Source organism: Chlamydotis macqueenii, chromosome Z, assembly GCF_036417535.1.
Source record: "Chlamydotis macqueenii isolate bChlMac1 chromosome Z, bChlMac1.mat, whole genome shotgun sequence".
Taxonomy (NCBI): Eukaryota; Metazoa; Chordata; class Aves; order Otidiformes; family Otididae; genus Chlamydotis; species Chlamydotis macqueenii.
In genome coordinates, this window is record NC_141593.1 from 60496225 (window position 1) to 60515334 (window position 19110).

General features: G+C 40.4%; 1 protein-coding gene across 7 annotated transcripts in view; it reads left to right on the top strand.

Annotated features, from left to right (window-relative positions):
* APC (APC regulator of Wnt signaling pathway) overlaps window positions 1-19110 on the top strand; it is a 103158-nt gene that overhangs the window by 37527 nt on the left and 46521 nt on the right. For all 7 annotated transcript variants that reach the window (XM_086771190.1, XM_086771191.1, XM_086771189.1 and 4 more), the window contains 2 exons: window positions 15755-15839; window positions 16765-16966. In XM_086771190.1, coding sequence (XP_086627316.1) covers window positions 15755-15839; window positions 16765-16966 — 287 coding nt within the window. The remainder of the gene's footprint in view (window positions 1-15754; window positions 15840-16764; window positions 16967-19110) is intronic.

Sequence of the window (19110 nt, forward strand, 5' to 3'; positions counted from 1 at the left end):
ACCTTTTGTCAGAAAAAGACCTCAATTGTTGAGGCAGACATTGCAAACAAAGACTCTTCTACCCCCTGTATAAAATCTGTGGGGAAATAGGTTTATGTCACTTAATTTTAAGTACTCAAGAAGTAGCAAAAGAACATCATGCTTGATGTCCACACATACTCTCAGAGTGCTTGGATTGTACAGTAAGTGAGTAATCCATGCTATCTTGTGTAACAAAGCCATCTTTATCATATGTGATGCTCTGTGGGCAAAATGTTCTCTCTTTCATCTTTATATAGTGCACTTAAAATTATATTCTACATATGAACTTCCAGCATGTTTCATGTCCACATATCAATAATAAAATAGGAAGACTGTCAGTAGAACTGTTTCAGATTTCTTGAATTTTTTTGAGGAACATTTTAACCAGCTAAATATACACTGTAAAGAAACAAGGCAGTAGTTAAACTCTTGTTCTCAGAAAGTCATGAGCTAGTTATTCATGGAGTTTTTTTATAGGTTTTTTTTTGTTTTGTGGAGAGTGGGTTTTTTTTGGCAGATCATTGTCCTCATATAAAGGTTTTCGTTTTAATAATTTTCTCTGAGGTTTTTTGGTTGTTATTTTAAGGAATTCAAGTTTCAGAGACAAAGTCCTAGAGAGCTGGTTACTGTGATGTCCAGTGCAGGTCCAAAGAGTGGTTTATTTTTTTATGTGGATAGTGTTTGTGGGTTTCTTCTTATTTTGGATTGGAATGAATTTTGACTTGGTAAAAAAGTGAATGCCAAGATATTTTGAGGATTTTCATTTTGAATGTGTTTGTACAATGTTAAGCTAAAATTACTTAATGTGGTTGCAAAAGAAATTTTAATCCTGTAGAATATAGTATCCCAGATGTGTTGCAGTGTTGTGCATACATTGTAAGGTTGATTAACCAGTAGTCAAGGTGGCAGAATTATAAGTAAAAATTGTACTGAAGAAGATACCATGATGCCTATTTTTCACCTTGTTTCTGTCATGATGGATTTGTGAGAATGTGAGAAAGCTTCTATCTTACTAGAACTGAGTTATTTTATAATTAAGTGTGATTTAAGTTGCATTTTATTTTATCTGCAAATACAACTTCCTGTAATATATTTTTATGACTGTTTAAATGGATAAATCTACAAATCTGTAGCAGGAATAGTGGACTGACTAGCGAGTTACCAACTTAGGTTACAGTAGCTTGTTTGTTTCATTAAAAAGAGGGAATCTGAAAAATATACTGCTTCTGGGTTGGAGATTGTTAGCATATGTTTGTTTGTGAAACCAGAAGATTGATGTTCGGAATGTTCCAGGAGCTAGCTGGCTTGCAGTGTTTGATATTCTGTTACGCTTTTTGGACATGAACTCTTTGTCTTGTATGGAAGTAGCATTTTGTGCTTCTATAAACCATAAGAGGTTTTTTTTTGAAAAAAAATGCTGATCCTTTACATCAGATATACCAGTGGCTGAATCACGTTTTTTTGGAAGTTTACACTTGTAGCGACATAAGATTTCAGATATTATTGATACCTTTTATCCCCCTTGCCTAAATTTTAAGGTTTGCTTTAAAATGGCTGCCGAGGCATTCTGTCTTTCTGAATTTGTGACTACTTTTATCAGATATCTCCTTGGTTAGATAAGCAAGTGATCGTATTTTCTTCTAACTCACCAGACCTTATTTTATGGTCAGACTTAGCTACCATTTCTTGATAATTAACCTTGAAAACCTGCTTTATTCTGATCAGCTGCCTCTGATCATCAGTGTTTAATGATCCTCATTGTAAAGCACAGAAGGTAGTAGGAGACGTTTTTGTAACTGGCACATGTATTTTTAGTTCAGTGTAACATGGTAAGCCATGTGCTTGCAAATTAGAATTTGAAGCCTAACATGTTCATGTGTTAGACCTCTGATACATACAGCTCTAAGAATTTTGTCATGTCTTATGTACATATGTAGAGTTTATCTGTCTATCTGTATATGAGGTTCCTCAAGTAGATGGTAGATGAATACATTTATGGATACCCATGTTTGCAATCCCATCTTCAGAACTCATAATAGCAGTTTATCTTCCAAGGTATCAGAAATTATACGTTTTGCTGGTGATACTTACTGTATCAGGTAACGGGACTTTCCTATCTCTTCACAAAAGGAGAGTGATTTTAGTTTCATCTTGCATTTTGTTTTTTTTTCCTTTTATCTTCACAGGAAAGATTTTTATTTAGCATCACACACAGTAAAATGTTTCAACAAGGCATATAGAAATAGAAAAACAATTGAAAAAATAATGTTAAGCTGTGAAAGCAAAGCATTCAGTGTACAGAAGATAAATACTTGTATTAAAATAGATACATTTGATCTGGAATTGTTGTAAGTGAATAGGCTACATATAGTAAGCAAACTGTGGTATAACTTGATAAGTTTGTATTTGAATCTTGAATTTAGTATGACAGGCATTTCTTTGTGCATCCCATTACGCATTACAGTATCAGCACCCTTCCCAGAACAGTCACTGGAAATCTGATTTCCAAGTGATCTGAGTTATCTGGTATGTTGTTATTTCTGCCAAGAGGTCAAGTCAGATGTAACGTGGTGGATTATAGTTGCTTCATGGACCAAAACCAGTGTTGTGGTATCTCCAGAGGAATTGCTCGTATGATGGCTTAGGGACATTTCCCTGCTATCCAGAGAACATCTCAGTGGCTCCATCTCAAATTTAATTGCCAACAATAAAACTTTTAGAACAAAGGGATAAAATAGATATAGTGAAATGTCAGAAATAAATTATATTCACCCAAGTGTTTGAAAGCAATTTGAGTATGAAATTGCTGAACTGTCATCTATAAGGTGTAACCTGTTACACCCTTTCCTCCTCAGTAGTTGTTAAGATTGAGGTATGAACTATTTGGCTTTAAAGAAAGAGCAAACTGCAGCCTAAGAAACAGGAGAAATCATTTACTAATGTGATGGTGACATCTGGATACTTAAAATTGTAGTCGTGCAAATTATTTCCCTTCTGTTAAAAGTCTTCATCAGTTTGTCAGCCAGTAATTTCTTGTTTGTTCATGGATCTTGAAGTTCCTCTGTGGTAGGTTCCTTTCTTGTAGCAATTCAGTAACTATGGCTTCTTAGTCAAAGCTTCTCTTCTGTATAGTCCACACAGAAGGTGTGGGTGTTTGGTCTGTGTCAGTGTGAAGAACAGCATTTGCTCCTGGTTTTGTTCTTTTTTTTCCTGACGGGGTTATGCTCCCCAAGAAGAGGACAAGGAGGAATCTCTCTCCCTCCTTTCTAGAGCTCCAGAGCATTGTGGAGGAGAAGGAGGGGGTGGGAGCTGGAATGTAGTGAAGGAGGGAAGGCAACAGCAGCAGCCTGGGAGCCCATGGCTGAAGAAGAAAGCTAAAGAACCTGTGGTAGAGTGGGAAATGGAGACCTCTGCCTGGCTTGTGACAGAGAGCCCTTTCTTGGACCAGGTAGCGCTCTGCAATTCACATCTGCCCTGCAAGGATGCAGTAGGCAGTGGAAGGGTTGTACCGAGACTCGAGAATAGCAATTGAAGTGTCTCTTCAAGTAACTTTTTTTCCCGTTGGTTAATATTTTTAGTTAAAAGGTTAGCTAATTATCCTAGTTTATAGTTTAGCTTTCTGTTTTGTTTAAAAAACTTCACAGTGTTCTTTAGGAGCTCAACAGAAGGTGTTAATGAGAAGGTCTAAGCAGATCCACCACAAAGCTCTGGCCACCTGGAAAGTAGCATGGTTCCCAGTGAATTGGTTTTTGTGTTCCTGGAGGACACTTTAGCAAATAATTTCAGGAAAGTATTTATGGTGAAAAATTTGTACTTATGTCAGTTGGGACTAAAATGTGTGGTAGTTTAACTTCCAGAATTCCACATGAGGTGGCACTAAGATAACTTTGTCACATTAAAAGCAATAGGTTTTGGGTGATGAGTTTTGGTTTTGGTGGGTTTAGGGTTTTTTTTTTAGGAAGCTAGAGTTGTTAGGTTGTTACATAAAGGCCGAGGGAATTTGAATAATTTAAGTTGCCAATATGATCCCATAGTTTCCTTACAATTTATGAAGCAGTTGCAAAGCACCGTGATCGTCCTGTGATGTCAGTACTGTGCTGCTATAAGTCTGCAGCCACATTACCATTACCTTCAGTTCTAACATTTGGGGGTTTTTTGCATTGTCCTAGTTCTGCCTGTGCAGAGGGGCTTACAGCTCTTTGGAGAAGAATCCTGTTTACCTGGATACAGATGGTGGTGAAAGAAACTTCTTTTTTTTTGCTTGCTACTAGCAGCAGTTGAACATAAATTTTCCTGCCTTAATTAGCCTGTGTGTCACCAGCTGATGAGAACCTTCGAGCATGGTCTTCGTTTGCTCATTGCCATGCAAGTAGTGTACCTTAGAAAGTGATGCTTGTGTTGAATCTGCTGTTGTCCTGGCATTGTCTCCATGCATCTTCCAGCCAACTCTTAATGAGTCAACTTCATTTTGTATGGCTGATTTTTTCAGCGTTCTGGCTGATGTGGCCAAACTTAAGGGTGTGGGGTTTTTTTTTTTATATACTTTGTGCTCTTGTCTCTTAGGAGTTATTTGTATGGTACTGTGCACTCTGCTGACTTAACAGAGCTTATTTTTCTTCTCTAAACTTCAGTTTTTTAAAGCTTGTTTTGATGCATGCTCACACAGTAGAGGCTTTGTCTTTGTTTCTTTGATACTTCAGTGAATTTTGTTGTGGCCCAGCTTTCATGGAGTTTTAAGCAGCAACATAAATTATGGCAGACAATAAAGGGAAATGTAGAAGGAACTAGAAATGTTTTAAAGAACAGCTCAAGGTGCAGTAGCGAACAAGGAGTTAGTGTAATAAGTTTCCTGCTTCTGAGAACGAAGCTATGAGGAGGAATCAATTAATCAAAAGCATAAATCAAATAAATTTCTGTGCAATTCTTGTTTGTGTCGGTTTTCAATGGTGGGGATGTTGCAGTGAATCTGAATCTCAGATCTGTTCTTTGCTTGTAGCACTAACAAGCCTTGTGATTGAAATAAACTCAAAAAAAAAGTAGTAATTTACACAATAGGGTTTCTTTTTACTTTTTTCCCCTCTTTAAATGAAAAAAAAATACCAAAAAATACTTTAAATGCATTTTTGAAACATAAAGAAAATGACAGCTTTAAGGTAGACAGTGCTGCCCTGATGGTGTCAGCTGGTTTGTAAACTCTGTGATACAATTTTACCTGTTCTACAAAAAAAAATCCTTCCAAAGTTAGCATGTTGAGTGCTCACAGTAAGGATGATAATATACCCTTGTGTAGAATAGTGTTATTTTCTAATTTACTTTTGCAAATGAAGTCCTTAAACACAGGTTTTCATGTATATAATGATCTATAGAGTCAGATGTATTTCTTTTGAAAGTTATATCTTGACAGAAATGCAAGGTGCAGGAAAAATTTGAACTTTTTTTTCCAGAGAGTATATTTTATTAAAAATATTTTTTACAGTATTAAAACTACATCCTCTTCTATCAGCTGGATTTCTTAGCCAACCCATATCTCTTTGAATGAGCTGTGGTCTCACTGTGAGTGGGTCACATACGTCATGGAAATTGCACGACTGTGGTCACCGTCAGAAATGCTGTCTTGCAGACAGCTAAGCTAGTAGGAGAGAATTCAGTGACAATTGTGGGATACAAATCTCACATACCACTGTGGCGTCCTGAGCAGACAGTGTTCAAAATCTGATTACATTCAGTACAACCTACCAAAATATTCTGATTAAAAAATAATGTATATTTTACTTTCAGTGTAACTGAATTATGTTTTGTATTCTGAAACAATGTAGATTTTTAAAACTTACTAAAGCTACCTGTCTTTGTTGTGCGTAACACCGAATCAGCTAGCTGTAAAAATTTCACATTATACCTATTTAATAAGGGCGAACTATTCCAAATGTTTGACTGTATCGGCATTTGCACAGGAGATATGCATATACCCCCACTCTCAGTGAAAGCCTGTTTTAGCTTTGTATTCATCCTGTTCTGCATTACAGGTGTGATAAAAATGGACAGAATGTGGTGACACCTTGTTTTGTTCTTTTAGTAGCCATACTGGCTTTCTGCTTTTTTCCTGAGGTCTTCATATTTGCTTTATTTAACTGCCTGTATGAACAGTCTTACTGTACATGATAATAGCTAGCTGGTCTAGTTTGAGAGTGAAATGGGCTGTGCATAGTCTTACACACAAAGGCTGTTCGTCTGGAGAATTAACTCTTGGGGCAAGTTGGCAGAGCAGTAGCTACACTTTTTGCTGCCTAGTAGTCTTCCATTGACAAAGACAATGCCTCTTTTGAGGCTAAATTTCTGAAGATTGTAGTTTCTACTAATGAAAATATTATCTTTCAATGTTTTTCAACAAATGCATTGTTTGATGAACAAGTAGGAAGAAAAGACATTGATTCAGCAATAGCGTTCCTTGCCTGTATAAATATTTGTGAAACAGAGGCTAAATTCTGAGCTTCTATAACTTCTGCTGTATGAATTCATTGAGTATTTTCTTTCCAGTATATGCTTAATTTCCATTTAATTTCGGTACTTCTTTTCCCAACGTGTAAGCGCTTGAACTTTTGAAGTCTTTCAAGGGAAAACAGTAATCATAGTATAGGAAACATTATGTGCTTTTTTTTTTCCCCTCCCTCTACTATGAGTTTGCATCTTCCTTCTCAAGTTAATTCCCTTACCCTCAGTTGGGTTTTGCACGTACAGAATGTTTTCGAGGTGCCCCACGCACCCATGCCTTTCAGGAGGGAAGAGGTGATGTCTGGCACGTGAGGGACACTGTCACATCAGAATTGTGACACAGAGCTGAAGAATACTTGTAGTACAGTAGATATGCAATGGATGGATCCTCCAAAAATACTGCTAAAAATAAAAGTAATTGTGAAGATCTTAATGTGTATTGGTCATGTGATAAATTCTAAAGTGTGAGTGGAAGAAACTCCCATAAGCTGAACTGATTTTTACAAGTTGACTCAAATGATGAATTCTGGGAAATACTTTTCAGTGACTGCCGAACTAATGCAGCTAGTCATTTCCAAATAACTTTTTAAAGTTCATTTGAACTAGAAATGCAGTTATAAAAGTCATTTAGCATCTTACGAAACAAAGACATTTAAATATCAGTGAATTTATGTAAGCAGTAAAGAAGCAGCAGTGGCATTGCGTTTGATTTGTGTCTTTTTGTTTGTTGGTATGATTTTACAATAAGTAATATTTTTAGCATTATGTTTGCAATTCTAAAGATTCTGCCAGGGTCCAAATTGATTGGAAAATTGAATAAAAGTAGAGGGGTTTGTTGTTGGGTTAGGTTTCTTTTAGAATTTAAGTGAAATTGAACTGGTGATTCATATATAGTTACTGACATTACTTCAGAGTGAATGCTTTCTGAGCATAAAATCAGATAACATTAGTTCATCTGACAGCGGGCTTGCAATAAAAACTCAGTAGACTTTAGTGTGTGATTACAGGAAGTGACAGCTCTTGAGCATGGTGGCAGCAAGCGAATATTTTTCTTTTAAAAAATGACATTGTTTGAAATTAAAATGAACAACATCATTTTACATAACAAATGTTTTCCTCTTTCTACACAGGTAAAAGTTGAGTTGCTCTAGTGTTTCACCTCAGTCAGCAGTGCTGTCATCATTGCTGTTATCGTTTGGACCTGGTTATAGGGTTGAGCAACCAGAGGAATTGCTTGGCATGTCAGGCAATTAAGGGCTCCTGCCAAGCTTGATAAAGTCGCAGTGTAGTTACCAAAATGTGTAGGAGTAAAGAGTCTCTTCCATAGCTATTGCTTGGCCCCTATGAATGTCATACCATGGGTGGTAGTATTAAGGTAATTTTGAGTTCATGTAGTTAAGAGGGGTCATGTAAGACCTTGAACTTAGGTTTATGCTATCTATAAATGCATTGAAAATAGTATTCTGGTGTCTGTTGCCCCTGCTGTTTTGATATCTAATGTTTTTGTTGAATTTGAGTGATGGATGTGGTTTTAGTGTATCTTACCTTTTTTATTCCTGCTCTTTTAAACCAATAGTAATTGAAACAATGTGCAACACTGGGTTGAACTTCAAAATCACTTTGGTTTAGAGTGCAATTTTGTGTTAAGTTTTCAGCATATCGGGTTAAAAACATGAGTACAAATGCTATCAGAAATATTCTCATTTAAAAATGCTGCTGATTTGGTTTAAAATAATAGTCTGAATTATTCAGTGTGCATTATTCCCATTCCATATGGTGCTGGGATAGATGTTCAATTACTATGTGAAATTGTAAACACTTTCTGTATTTGTGTAGTTAAACCTGGTTTTATACAGAAATGTTGTAAATACAGTGATAACCAAGGTAAGCATAACCTAAAAAACCTAAACTGAAGGATAACTCCGTTCAGGTTTTGTTTGCATTGAAAGAAACATACAGTGAAGTCTGTGTGTGTGTGTGTATTTGTAGATGACAAGAATGTCTCTTCACACAGGCCAGAGTGTAGTAATAAGCTAAAAAGGAGGAACAGGTATGAAGAATGTCTTACTAAAGATTGATTGTTAGAGGGATGTCCCTGCTCCTTGCAGGGGGGTTGGACTAGATGACCTTTGAAGGTCCCTTCCAACCCTAACCATTCTATGATTCTAATAGCTTTTGTTGGATTTTTTTTTTCAAATGTAGGCTCATGCTTACCTTTAAAATACCCAGTAAATTTCAAAACATCTTGTTGGCTTACTGTTCCAGCTGAATTTGGCCTGTGAGTTTATCTGGCATACTGCTGCCAGAGATTTCGTATATTTAATTTTTATGATTATTTTCATATATTTTAACATTTGCTGAATACACAAAACTTCTGGAAAAGTTAATACAAGTAATAAAGCTCTTTCTGTTTTAAAGCAGGAGAGGGGGAAGCAAGTAGTGTTTACAGAAGACCAAAAGTGTCTGATTGTCTGAATTGTCATCAGTGCTCCTTTTTCTGCCAGATAGGAGGTATATGTCTAAACCAGAATGTCTTTTTACAGATACTATCCTTTGAAATATTTCTAAATATGAATATTAATATTTATACTTGCAGTCTTCAGAAATTGAATATACTTTTAAATCTTAACTCACTGGGATTTGAAATCTTGCACTGTTAGGGTTGTTCCTCTGTGGTTTGCAGATTGAGTAAATTCACAGCCATTAAGCAATTTACAACCCCTAACACTTAGCTGGGTGTATGTACTGTTAGTTAAGGTGCTTTTCTTCTCAGTGGTTTTCCAGTTACTTACTGATAGGTCTGATCTTTTTTATTTATTTATCCATAAAGTATTTCTAAGGTCAGGGCTATATTCCTAGCGTCCAAATTAAAAAAAAAAAAAAAAAATCATAACATTGATTCTGTTCTTCACAGTCCAGAGACTGTGAAGAGAGAAACCTTTTTCAGTGATGATGAGTCACAGGGACAACTCCATTTCCAAAAGCATTCTTTTGTATTTCTCCAGTAGGACAAGATAAACTAGGTTATATTTAAGTGACCATTAAAATAATTTGACTTACAGTCTTTAAAAGAAGAGAAAAAAAAACTTTCTCGGCCTTCCTTATAGATACACTTACATTTGTGTGTTTTATTAGTAAGTCACTACTAAGTAAAGAATTTGCTTAGAATAATGCTGTAAACCACTACTAATACATTTCTTAAAGCTTGCGTAACTAAGCAGTGTAAATTCAACATTAGTTAAATTGATTCACGTTTATTAGTGGAGAAGATTTCACACTATTTAGCAGACATGATACAAAAAATAATTTAAAATTATTGTGGAAAAATACTATTTCAAAGCACTGTATTAATCACGGGGGAAAAATGGGAGAATGGCATGTAAACAGCATTAGTGTTAAGTCCTGGAGTTAAAATAAGTAAATAAATAAATACGTGCACTGTCACAGTAATAGATAGCTTGCCATGTTTCGTCCAAATGGATTATTGCAGAAAACTTCTCTTTCCTTTATTCCAGTAAAACTGTCAATTCCCGATCTGTCATTTTAGTACACTGCCTCATTTTCCACCAGTACTTGGCCCAGGGGCTGCATCTCCCTCTCTAAGCTTTGTCTGCTTTGTCAGCTTAGATTTCAAAGTGTGCTGTGATTGAGTTTGAAATTGGTGTCATAGCCTCATAATGGCATTGTTACCTTAGCAATGGCACTATAGAAAAGAGATGTAGAAAAATAAGAAAAGAGTGCTTTAGCTACTAACTTGAAAAAATGCATGTGCTGTTGAAGAAAAGGGGATAATTAAAAATCTGTAAGTTACAATCTAAATTAATGAATTGTAGCAGAGAAAATTGAGAGAGGTGATCCAGTGTGCTGATGTTAACTGTTACCAGTATTTAGAAAGAACAGTCCCTGGCTGCCTGGACACCTCAGTTGTGTAATTTGGTAGCACAGGAAAGGGTGATAGTGTTTCCATTTAGCTGTTCGTGTTGGCCCTTGGAGCAGGAAGACTCATTATGTAGGAAAGTATGCTGAACATATGATTTCTGAAATAGCAGAATTGCCACGCAGAGGAGTGAGAAAGAGGATTCTAAGAATGGAACAGGAGGGGAAATTGGAAGTTTGGGTTGGATTTTTTCCTCTGTACCAAGGTGCTGTTCTCAGAGGAAAGGGATTCATTAGTTATTTCTAAATTTATCTGAGCTGACAGGTCTTTCAGAAGCCTGCAGAACTCCTGAGACCACTCCAAATATCCACATTGCCCTTTTAGGCTTTTAAGCTAAAACTGCTGTCTGCATATCTTATCTGCCCTTATGTCAGATAATGTCCTTCTTTGAAAAACACCAGAGTTCTTGTTTGTGTGACTTTGCTGACAAGGCAGATGTTATGTACAGAGATGGCTAGGCCCTATGGCTGTGAGGATGCCCTTGAATGTACTTCAGAGCACAAGTACAGTAGGGGTGTCTTTCCGAGAGTAGTGATTTTATCATACAAGACTTGATCCTAAGGGTGGTGCCAGTATTAACTGGTGGTGCAAGTAAGAGCAGATCTGTAGATGAATTGTGTTGAGGACCCAGCATGCATACTGTGTATGTTTCAGGGGATTTTAGTTTTGGACTAGCTCCGGCCTGGTCCTGTGGAGTGAGTGCCCGTTAGAAATCTTGAGTGTAACTCCTGGCTTGGTTGGATCCTGAGAGAAAGATCCTGAGAGACATCTACCAGCCTGTTGTGAGGAACAGCTGCAGATGCCAAGGTCAGTTCAGAAGGAGGGGGAGGAGTAATGCGGCTCCTGGCCAAGATTCCCCTGCAGCCCATGGTGCAGCCCATGGTGGAGCAGGTTGTCCCCCTGCAGCCCATGGAGGTCCACGGAGGAGCAGAGATTCACTTGGAGCCCATGAAGGACCCCACACCGGGGGAGGTGGATGCCTGAAGGCGGCTGTGGCCTGTGGAGGGCCCGCTGGGACAGCTGTTCTGAAGGGACTGAACTCCGTGGAAGAGATGACCCACGGCAGAGCAGTTCCACGAAGGACTGTGGTGTAGGGGTGGGACCCCACGCTGGAGCAGGGGAGGAATGTGAGGAGTTCTTCCCCCGACCATGAAGCAGTGGCATAAAACAACGCATGATGAACTGACTGCAACCCCCATTCCCTCTTCGCCCCTGTGCCGCTCAGGGAGGGGAAGGTAGTAGAGATAATGTTAAGCTTGGGAAGAGGGAGGGGTGGGGGGAGGTTATCTTGTTCTCTGTCTCATTATCCTGCTGTTTGTAGTAATAAAGAATAGTTTTCCCTAAGTCGAGTCTGTTTTGCCCGTGATGGTAACTTTAAGGATTTCTCCCTGTCCTTATCTCAAACCTTGAGCCGTTTTTCTTATATTTTCTCTCTCTGTTCTCTCGGAGGGTGAGGGGAGTGAGAGAGAGACTGCGTAGTCTGGTCCTGATCGGGGCTGAACTACGACAGAACAGAATTTGTTTCATTCTCCAAGATCACCCTACAATGTGAACTGAAGTACAGCTGGTGAAGCAGCTGGGAGTCTGTTGTCAGACTGATCCAAACAAACCTTCACTCTGTTGGTCAGGTAACATGTAAATTGGGAAATTTGGCTTCAACTCCACCTAGAGAATTATTTCCAGAAAACAGTGTAAACATAATTAGTGTGTCTGAACTCCAGTCACAGAATCATAAAATAGCTTGGGTTGGAAGGGACCTGTCAAGGTCATCTGGTTCAACAACCCTGCAGTAAGCAGGAACATTTCCAACCAGATCAGATTGCTCAGAGTCTCATCCAGCCTGACCCTGAATGTTTCCAGGGATGCGGCATCCACCACTTCTCTGGGCAACTTGTTCCAGTGTTCCACCACCCTCAGTGTAAAAATTTTTTTCCTAATGTCTAATCTGAATCTACCTCCCTCTATTTTAAAACCATTACCCTTCGTCCTACTGCAACAGGCTCTGCTAAAGAGTTTCTCCCCATCTTTCCTGTGGGCCCCTTTGGGTACTGGAAGGCTGCTATAAGGTCTCCCCAGAGTCTTCTCTTCTCCAGACTGAACAGCCCCAGCTCTCTCAGCCTGTCCTCATAGGACAGGCGCTCCAGCCCTCTCATCATCTTCATGGCTCTCCTCTGGACTCACTCTGACTGGTCCACGTTGTTCTTATGTTGAGGGCTCCAGAGCTGGACACAGTACTCCAGGTGGGCTCTCACAAGAGCAGAGTAGAGGGGGAGAATCACCTCCCTCGACCTGCTGGCCACACTTCTCTTGATGCAGCCTAGGATGCATTTGGCTTTTCCGGCTGCAAGCACACATTGCCGGCTCATGTTGAGCTTCTCGTCCACCAGCACCCCTGAGTTCTCCTCCTCATGGCTGCTCTCAATCCATTCTTCTCCCAGCCTGCATTTGTGCCTGGGATTGCCCTGACCCATCTGCAGGACCTTGTACTTGGCCTTCTTGAGCTCCGTGAGGTTTGCACAGGCCCCCCTCTGCATCCTGTCAAGGTCCCTCTGGATGGCATCCCTTCCCTCGAGCATATTGACCACACCACACAGCTTGGTGTCATCGATGAACTTGCTGAGGTTGCACTGTATCCCACTGTCCATGTCGCTGGCAAAGATGCTAAACAGGGCTGGGCCCAATACCAACCCCTGCGGAATGCCACTCATCACCTGTCTCCACTTGAACGTCTAGCTGTTGACCACAACTCTTTGAGCGCGGCCATCCAGCCAATTCCTTATCCACCAAGAGGTCCGTCTGTCAAATCCATGACTCTCCAGTTTAGAGAGAAGGATAGTGCCAAATGTCTCGCACAAGTCCAGGTGGATGACATCAGTTGCTCGTCCCTTGCCCACCAGTGCTGTAACTGCATCATAGAAGGCCACCAAATTGGTCAGGCACGATCTGCCCTTAGTGAAGCCATGTTGGCTGTCACCAACCACCTCCTGGCTCTCCATGTGCCTTAACATGGTTTCCAGGAGGATCTGCTCCATGACCTTGCCAGGCACAGAGGTGAGGCTGACTGGCCTGTAGTTACCTGGATCTTCCTTGTTTCCCTTTTTAAAAATGGAGGTTATGTTTCCCCTTTTCCAGTCAATGGGAACCTCACCAGACTACCAGGATTTCTCAGATACAATGGTCAGCAGCTTGGCAACTTCATCCACCAGTTTTCTCAGGACCCGTGGATGCATCTCATCAGATCCCACGGACTTGTGCACCTTCAGGTTCCATAGATGTTCCTGAACCTGCTCTTCTGCTACAGTGGGCGGTTCTTAATTCTCCCAGTCCCTGCTTTTGCCTTCTGCGACTTGGGCTGTGTGGCTGGAGCCCTTGCTAGTGAAGACGGAGGTAAAAAAGCCGTCAAGTAGTTCAGCCTTCTCTATGTCCTAGGTAACCAGGTCTCCTGTTCCCTTTTGGAGAGGGCCGACATTCTCCCTGGCCTTCCTTTTATCCCCAGCATACCTGTAGAAGCTTCTCTTGTTGTCCTTGGCATCCCTGGCCAGTTGTAATTCCATCAGGGCTCTAGCCTTCCTTACCTGATCCCTGGCCGCTCGGTCAAACTTTCTGTAGTCTTCTTATGGTACCTGTCCTTGCTTCCACCCTTGGTAGGTTTCATTTTTGTTTTTCTGTTGATCCAGGATCTCCTTGTTCATCCATGCAGGCCTCCTGGCATTTTTGCCTGACTTCTCTCTGTTGGGATACATTACTTCTAAGCTTGGAGAAGGTGCTCCTTGAATATCATCCAGTATTTATCTTCCTAGAGTATCAGCATCTATTTACATGATGGGTGGCAACAGTGATTGTGCTGCTACCGTTTGCTCTGAGTCTAGTGTTTGGAGATTGTTTCCCCAGATGCTGTGTAGTTCTTTACTCAAAATAATTTTGCCTTTTTTTTTTTGTAGAAGGAACACCACTGAGTATAGGAAAGCTCAGTACTATGTTTGTTTAAAGAATATCTTGACTTCTTGTAGGTCTTGGTTTTTTTCCTTTGAAAATAAGAAAATATATTTAAAAGTACCTTCTGTACAAGGTGCAAGAACCATTAATGTTGACAGCAGGGTATGCTAGGCTCTTAAAAGAGCAAAACAGTGGTGTTGCAATCTTTTTAACTGTCTAAAATTCATTGGTTTTCAGGTCTGAACAGAAGTACAATTCTGGATATAGTCTTGTTTGAAAAGTATGGAATACTTTTTATTATTCAGAATTGTTTTAGTTTCCTGACTATGGCTGCTTCTAAAAATATTTTCTATGCCACAGTGAGAAAAGTGATATTTTAAATTCCAGTAAGGGCTTTCTGCCTTGTGGCTAGTCTTTTCAATTTATTTTTGCTATTGATGTGCTCACTGTTACAATACAGAAAAGGCATTCACTATCTTGCATTAGTTTCCTACCTGAATTTAGGCCACTGAGCATTAGAGACCTGGGGGCTTACAGGCCACTTTTAGTGTAGTGGTTGTTGCTTTCCGTGAACCTGTTTGTGCATTAGAAGTATGTTCCTTCAGCTGTATGATTTTTTCGTACATACTTTCAATAGCACACGGCAATATTCTTGGCTTTAAAGCTTCAGCTGCTGGACGAGTCCTAAGTCTCTTTCTTGCAGGCATGGTGGTGGTGGTAGCAGCAGTTATAAGTGAAATTATATGACACCATATAATTACCATTACCATTGTAAGTCTTTTCCTCATAGATGTGGTGGTGGTAGCATTGGTGGTGGTAGCACTAGCAACAGTAAGAATAATATGACTCCTCTTGCTGGTTTACAGTGGTACTAAGGCCTTGCAGAAAATAAATCCTGGGGATTGCCTCTGCTGTGATATCTTTGGGGTTTAAAAATGGGATATTCAAGATACTTTTATAACTTTTAGTTATGAATCCAAATTTTGTTTTTACAAGACTAACTTTAGGTACCCAGATGGAGAAATTTAACTAGCCTCGCTGTGCTTCCGTTTCTCCATCTGTAAATTCAAGATAACTGGTATTCACTCTGAGAAGGACTTTTAAATAAGGTGTTAGATTTGACTATCAGAGAGGGTGAGTTACTGAGGATATACTTTACATCATGACAGTGCTTGGTGAAATACTGTAGAATATATTTGATGGTAATTAAAGTTATGACACTTGATGAGTGCTCACCTGAAATATAGTTTACGTCAGTTTCTCAGTAGCTATTACATAAATGTGCACTTGAGGGCAGGATAAGATATATTTACTATTTACCTTGCAGTTTATAATTTTAAGGATTTCTTAATTAAGCTTAATTTCTTACAGGAGGTGCTGAAACAGCTACAAGGAAGTATTGAAGATGAGGCGATGGTGTCTTCTGGACAAATTGACTTACTGGAACGACTTAAAGGTAAATCTGGAATTATATTTTAAGTAGGTTCACTTGTTTCTCAGTTGTTTGTTCTTTGGGATAAAATTTTCTGTCTCAGCTGCATCTTCTTTCCAGTGCTCACTTTGATAGTTAGCCATAGTCTCAATGCCTGTTATTTTTGCTGACTATTTAATAAAGACACCTTATAAAAATAAAAATGTTCCTGTGCTGCTTTTGTGCTTTCGCTTCTGTTACTTGAGGGCTTCATATGAATTGGTTTTGGTATGACTTGCATTTCATTCAGTTCTTCAGAAAAAAAAATACATTTGTTTAAATTAATGATGGATTAGTTCCACCAGTTTTCTAAATTTGTTTACATGCCCTGCCCTCTCTGTGTCGTATTACTGGAATTGTGTCTGTCATGCTGCAAATCGATGCCCCTGTCCCTGGAGCGTGTGCTAGAATGTCCACCATCCCATCATATGGAATGTGCAAAGCAAGACCAGACCACTGGACTCCCTGTATACACCCGTTATCCCTGCCACTGAGCCAGAAGTGTTATAGGGAGTGTCTACATTTAACAACCCTGTGGTGAACAGAGTTGTCATAATTTTATGTGACATTGAAGCATCTGCAGTATCTCTCAGAAACAAGCTATTAGGAAGTGGGCCACAAGAAAAATCCATGTGACATTTATGCCCACTTCTTAAGTCCGCTGGGAAAGAGTCAGGCAGGCTCATGTAGGGTACTGTTCTGATTGTCAAGTTTGCTGTTTGGCTGTCTGCTCAGATGACTAGGATTCTCCAAGTGTACCACTAAGACTGGTTTTGTTCACATTATGTTCTTCTATAGATTTCAACCAATCATGGATTCGTTCAGGAAATAAGAAATTAGGGTAGAAATTATCTTTTAGATTTGTGCTGCTGAACTTCAACTCTGCAAATGTTTGCTCTTTATTATCCAGAACTGAACTTGGAAAGTACCAACTTCCCTGGAGTGAAATTAAGGCCAAAGGTGTCTGTGCGTTCATACGGAAGCCGGGAAGGGTCTGTGTCAAGCCGTTCAGGAGAGTGCAGCCCTGTTCCCATGGGATCTTTTCCAAGAAGGGGATTTATGAATGGAAGCAGAGAAAGCACTGGTTATTTAGAAGAGCTAGAAAAAGAGAGGTAAATTTCTTTGTTTTTTCATCCAGTATGGATTGACTTCTGATTTTAACATGAAAGTTTACTGACACAGCTGGTGTTTAGCTATCATGCATATGGTTTAATCACTGGTATATTTATCTTAACAGGTAAGGAAACCAGGAATCTACATTGTATTTAGATACACACAAAAAAATGCAAAAAATATTAAAACACATCATACAGTTTCTACTGCTTCTTCATGTATGCATTTCATTATTTTTATATTTTGGCTGAAGGTTATGTTATTTTGATTAGCAGATTATCAGCATTTGAAATATATTTAGACAGAGAGAGTGGAGCATCCTGAGCACCTCTATGTCTCCTCACCAATATTGATAAGTGATAAAACTGCAACAATGTGATGGTGCAATCTCATTGCCTTTTTTGGCAGATGGTTATAACTACCATAGCCGCTTGATCAGTTATTTGCTATTAGGAGACATTTACCTCTCAGCAAGACTACCAGCTAAACAAAAACATTTACTCTTATCCTCAAGATGTTGTTCCCATCTGATGCTTTGTGTTGACAAAACATTATTACCCTGATTACTATCCGCTATTGGTTATGCAAGTTGGCAGTGATGAGGTTGTGGAAAGAAGTCCGAAAGTGATCAAAAGGGACTTCAGGGCACTGGGGCAAGTAGTTGAAGGATTAGGAGCACAGATATTGTTTTCCTCAGTCCCGTCAGCAGCAGGGAAGAATATGGAAAGGAACAGGAAAACTCACCTGATTAACATGTTGCTCAGAGGCTGGTGCCATCGGTGGAATTTCGGTTTTTTTGATCATGGGGAGGTTTACACGGGACCAGGCCTGCTGGCAACAGATGGACTTCAACTGTCTCAAAGAGGGAAAAGGATTCTCACTTATGAGTTGGCGGGGCTCATTGAGAGGACTTAAACTAGGTTTGAAGAGGGAAGGGGATGTACCCAGGCTCACTAGAGATGACCTCACTAGATGCTAATATTGGGGGTTAAATCAGTAGCCCAACTCAAGTGCATTTACACCAATGCGTGCAGCATTGGCAACAAACAGGAGGGGCTGGAAGCTATTATGCAGCAGTGTTACAGTTCAGCCCCGATCGGGACCAGACTACGCAGTCTCTCTCTCACTCCCCCCACCCTTTGAGAGAATAGGGGGAGATGATACAAGGAAGAAGGTTGGAGGTTTGAGATAAGGATGGGGAGAAATCCTTAAAGTCACTGTTATGGGCAAAACAGACTCGACTTGGGGAAAACTGTTCATTTATTACTAAAACTAGCAGGATAATGAGACAGAGAACAAGATAACTTCCCCCCACCACTCCCTCTTCCCAGGCTTAACATTATCTCTACTACCTTCCCCCCCGAGCGGCATGGTGGAAGAGGGAATGGGGGTTGCAGTCAGTTCATCACACATTGTTTCACGCCACTGCTTCATGGTCGGGGGAAGAACTCCTGCTATGTCGTGGGGTCCCTCCCATGGGCCACAGTCCTTTGTGAAACTGCCCCGGCACGGGTCATCTCTTCCATGGGGTGCAGTCCCTCCAGAACGGCTGTTCCAGCGGGCTCTCCATGGGCCACAGCCTCCTTCAGGCATTCGCCTGCCCTGGCGTGGGGTCCTCCCCAGGCTGCAGGTGGATCTCTGCTTCTCCGTGGACCTCCATGGGCTGCAGGGGCACAGCCGGCCTCACCATGGGCTGCACCACGGGCTGCAGGGGAATCTCTGCCGGGAGCAGCATTACTGCTCCCCCTCCTTCTTCACTGACCTTGGTGTCTGCAGCTGTTCCTCTCACAAGAAAAATTATTCACAGGCTGGCAGACACCTCTCAGAATCTCTTCACATCATCCAGCTCATCTCCTCTCCACTTCTTGCAGCCAGGCTGGGCCGAGTTGGGCCCAGTCAGCTGCCCGGCAGGAGGCCAGAGGGTGAGGCCTGCAAGGCTCGTGCCTCCCCTTCTCTGCCCCAGCTCCAGCTTCTTCATATCATCACTTCTCTTTTTTTTTTTTTTTCCTCTGTTTTCCCCTTCTTAAATACGTTATCGCAGAGGTGTTATCACAGAACATTCTGCTACCAATTGGCTCGGCCCTGGCCAGCAGCAGGTCTGCCCTAGGCCCGGCCGAGTCCACTGAACAAAGGGGAGCGACTT